This window comes from Silene latifolia, chromosome 10, assembly GCF_048544455.1.
Source record: "Silene latifolia isolate original U9 population chromosome 10, ASM4854445v1, whole genome shotgun sequence".
Taxonomy (NCBI): domain Eukaryota; kingdom Viridiplantae; phylum Streptophyta; class Magnoliopsida; order Caryophyllales; family Caryophyllaceae; genus Silene; species Silene latifolia.
Genome location: NC_133535.1, coordinates 100883338 through 100887104, shown reverse-complemented (window position 1 = coordinate 100887104; position 3767 = coordinate 100883338). Strand labels below are relative to the sequence as shown.

General features: G+C 38.9%; 1 protein-coding gene across 1 annotated transcript; it reads left to right on the top strand.

The window, feature by feature from the left end:
- LOC141607966 (uncharacterized) lies at window positions 1–3351 on the top strand. The gene has a single exon (XM_074427316.1). It carries the CDS (start codon window positions 1–3, stop codon window positions 3349–3351), a length of 3351 nt encoding a protein of 1116 aa, XP_074283417.1.
- Window positions 3352–3767: the final 416 nt, after the last annotated feature.

The following is a 3767-nucleotide window of genomic DNA, read 5'->3' as shown; positions in this document are numbered from 1 at the left end:
ATGGATCGGAGTTGGATGTATGGTAACCGTAGTTCAATGGATTTTAGGAAAGGGGTGGAAGATTTTTGTAGAAGTGCATTTAATTATGCCAAAAGGATGGGCGATGATGAGTTTTTTTGCCCTTGTGTTGATTGCTCCAATGTGGAAACCGTTCCTAGCATAAGGGTGTTAAGGGAACATGTTGTTTGTCGTGGGTTTAGACAAGATTATCACATTTGGATATGGCATGGTGAAGAAGGAGTATATAGGGAAGATAGTAGCATAAATGATCAAATGTCTGGGCAACATGAAGAAATTGAACACCATGTAGACATAGAACACCACTTAGAGGAGGAACCTAATCCTAATATTGATGTTTCTGATGAGGACACTAGAGTTACTATTGACGATGAAAATGTGGACGATGATGATGATCGGTTAAATGAGATGTTAAATGGGCTTGAAGATGAAATGAGTAACCGACCTGATGTATTTGAGAGTTTGATGCAGGCATCTGAAACTCCGTTATATCCTGGATGTATTAAATATACTAAGTTGTATGCGGTGCTAACATTTTTTAACATTAAAGCAAAACATGGTTGGAGTGACAAAAGCTTCACAGAGTTGTTGGAAGCTTTGCAAGACATGTTCCCCGAAGGAAACCAAATCCCAAAGTCAAATTATTATGCTAAAAAATTGTTGTGTCCGTTGGATTTAGGCTACGAAAAAATTGATGCTTGTCCAAATGATTGTCTACTATATCGCAATGAGTACAGCCATTTACATGAGTGTCCGCGTTGTAGTAAATCACGTTACAAGTTGGCAGATGGGATTGAGTTTGAGCTTGGTAAGAAGTATCCTTCTGCAAAGGTGCTATGGTATCTTCCAATAATACCACGCCTTTTACGTTTGTTTTCTATCAAGAGTGATGCTAAGCATTTGAGGTGGCATGCTGAGGGGAGGAAGAAAGACGGGAAGCTTAGGCATCCGGCAGATTCTCCTCAGTGGGAAATAATTGATGATAAGTACCCTGAATTTAAGAATGAAGTTAGAAATTTGAGACTTGGGCTTAGCACGGATGGGATGAACCCATTTGGTAGTTTGAGCAGTTTACATAGCACATGGCCAGTTCTATTGGTGATTTATAATTTGCCTCCCTGGTTAACCATGAAGCGGAAGTACATTATGCTGTCACTTTTAATATCTGGGCCTAAGCAACCAGGGAATGACATAGATATTTACCTTGCTCCACTAATTGATGATCTTAAGAAGTTATGGTACGAAGGTGTAACCGCGTTCGATGCACATGCTAGTGAGAATTTTATGTTGCGTGCAATGTTATTTTGTACCATTAACGACTATCCAGCTTATGGTAATTTGTCGGGATATAAAGTGAAGGGAAAGAAAGCATGCCCTATATGTGATGATGACATGAAATCAACATATTTAACACATTCTGGGAAATATGTTTACCTGGATAATAGAAGGTCACTCAATCGCTTTCACCCATATAGGAAAAAGAAGTTACCATTCAATGGAAAAGTGGAGGAAGAAGTAGCTCGTAAACCACTGAGCGGAAAAGAGGTATATGAGCGGGTTATAGATATAAAAACAGTTTTTGGTAAGACTGTTAAAATCAAAGAGTCGGGCTGTCTATGGAAGAAAAAGTCTATCTTTTGGGAACTTCCATATTGGCAGGACTTGCCAGTAAGACATTGTCTTGATGTGATGCACATAGAGAAGAATGTATGTGATGCTCTTTTAGGAACACTGCTGAATTTACCAGGTAAGACAAAGGATGGCCTGAAAGTGCGTAAAGATATGGAGGATATGAAAATTCGATCAAAGTTATGGCCAGTTCAGAAAGATAAGAGTAGGAAGGGGAAAGGTTCATCCTTTTATCTTCCACCAGCTTGTTACACCCTTTCTAAAGTAGAAAAAAAATTATTCTGTGAATGTTTGTACGGGATTAAGGTCCCTACTGGGTTCTCATCTAATATAAAGAGGCTAGTATCTAGGAATGATTTAAAATTAATTGGCATGAAGTCCCATGATTGTCATGTCATGATACAAGTGTTCTTACCAATCGCAATTCGCGGGATTTTGCCAAAGTATGTAAGATGTGCCATTACTAAACTTTGCTCATTTTTTAATACAATATGTAATAAAGTGGTTGATCCGGAGACACTAGATGCACTACAAGTCGATGTTATTGAAACACTTTGTCAGTTCGAGATGTATTTTCCACCTTCTTTTTTTGATATTATGGTTCATCTAATTTCACATGTTGTCCGAGAGATTAAGTTGTGTGGTCCTGTATTTCTGAGGTGGGCTTATCCCTTTGAAAGGCACATGGGTGCCTTACAAGATATGGTAAGGAATCCAGCCCGACCTGAAGCTAGTATTGTTCAAGGGATTGTCAGTGAGGAGGTCTATGAGTATTGTAGTGAGTTTGTGAACAAGCTTCAGGCTATTGGTCTGCCAAGGACTAGAGATGATGGAAGGTTTGAAGGCAAAGGCCTGGTTGGTGCTAAAGAAATCTCACCGCCATCAAATTTAAGAAATAAAGCACATTTATACGCGTTACAGCAAAGTGAAGCCGTACAACCATATTTGGAAAGACATAAGCAGGACTTAGCTTCCATCTATCCTTCTAAAGGTGAAATGTGGTTGATGAAAGAGCATAATCGTACATTTGTGGAGTGGTTTTACAATGAAGTAATGAAAGAATTGTCAAATACAGACAATGTTGTACCTGATACAATCAAATGGCTGGCATATGGTCCTAGAGAAAGTGTGCACTCTTACGAAGGGTTTACCATAAATGGATACACTTTCTATACCGAACGCCAAGATAAAAAGTCATTATCAGTGCAGAATAGTGGTGTGTCGATGGTTGCATCTTCAAGAGAATTTGCCAATTCTAAGGATAAATCACCCATTGATGCGACACTATCATACTATGGGGTCATTCAAGAAATATGGGAGTTAGATTTTTGTGATTTTAAGGTTCCTTTTTTTCGATGCAAGTGGATTGAGAACAGTCGACGTGGTGTTCATATAGATGAATTTGGTTTTACTCAAGTAGATATGAGTCGTTTACGAGATAATGATGAGCCATTCATTCTTGCATCACAGGCTAGACAAGTGTTTTATATTCTTGATCCATCTGACCATCGTTGGTCTCTTGTAGTCCATGGAAAGAGAAGAATTCTGGGCGTTTGGGACGTCCTTGATGAAAATGAGTATGATGAGTTCCAAGATATACCACCTTTTGCAAATCCGATAAACAATGTGGGCGATGGTACAAATCTTGACACGGTCTACCTACGTTCTGACCACGGGGAAGGGATTACTGTGCACAATCCTTAATGTTGATTATGGTAATAAATAGTTCAAGCTAGTGGATATCAGTTTAGTGTTAAATCTGATTCTTTCATTTTTAAGTGTAAATCTATGTTCTTACTTTATTTATATGGATGACTATATTTCAGGTATACTTCATGGATAATGAGGATAGTTATAAGATTCCCGAGGATGATGATGATTACAATGATGATGGCACTGATGATGAGTCTTTTGGCACTGATGATGCATCATATGACGATGATGCACCATATGACAATGACCTTGAAGAGGACAGGGGTGATGAAGATGATATTGCTGATGAGATGGAGGCTCTAGAAGCTCGTAGGCTAGAGGAAGAAGAGGAGCGCAAATTTGATGAATATGAACGTTTAGCAGATGCAGCCCCTATATGTCAGGAGCTAGATATGGAGGAGGCTACA

Bases quoted from the DNA above. Each gene is read 5' to 3' on its own strand.
- LOC141607966 (XM_074427316.1), top strand. From the start codon at position 1: ATGGATCGGAGTTGGATGTATGGTAACCGTAGTTCAATGGATTTTAGG.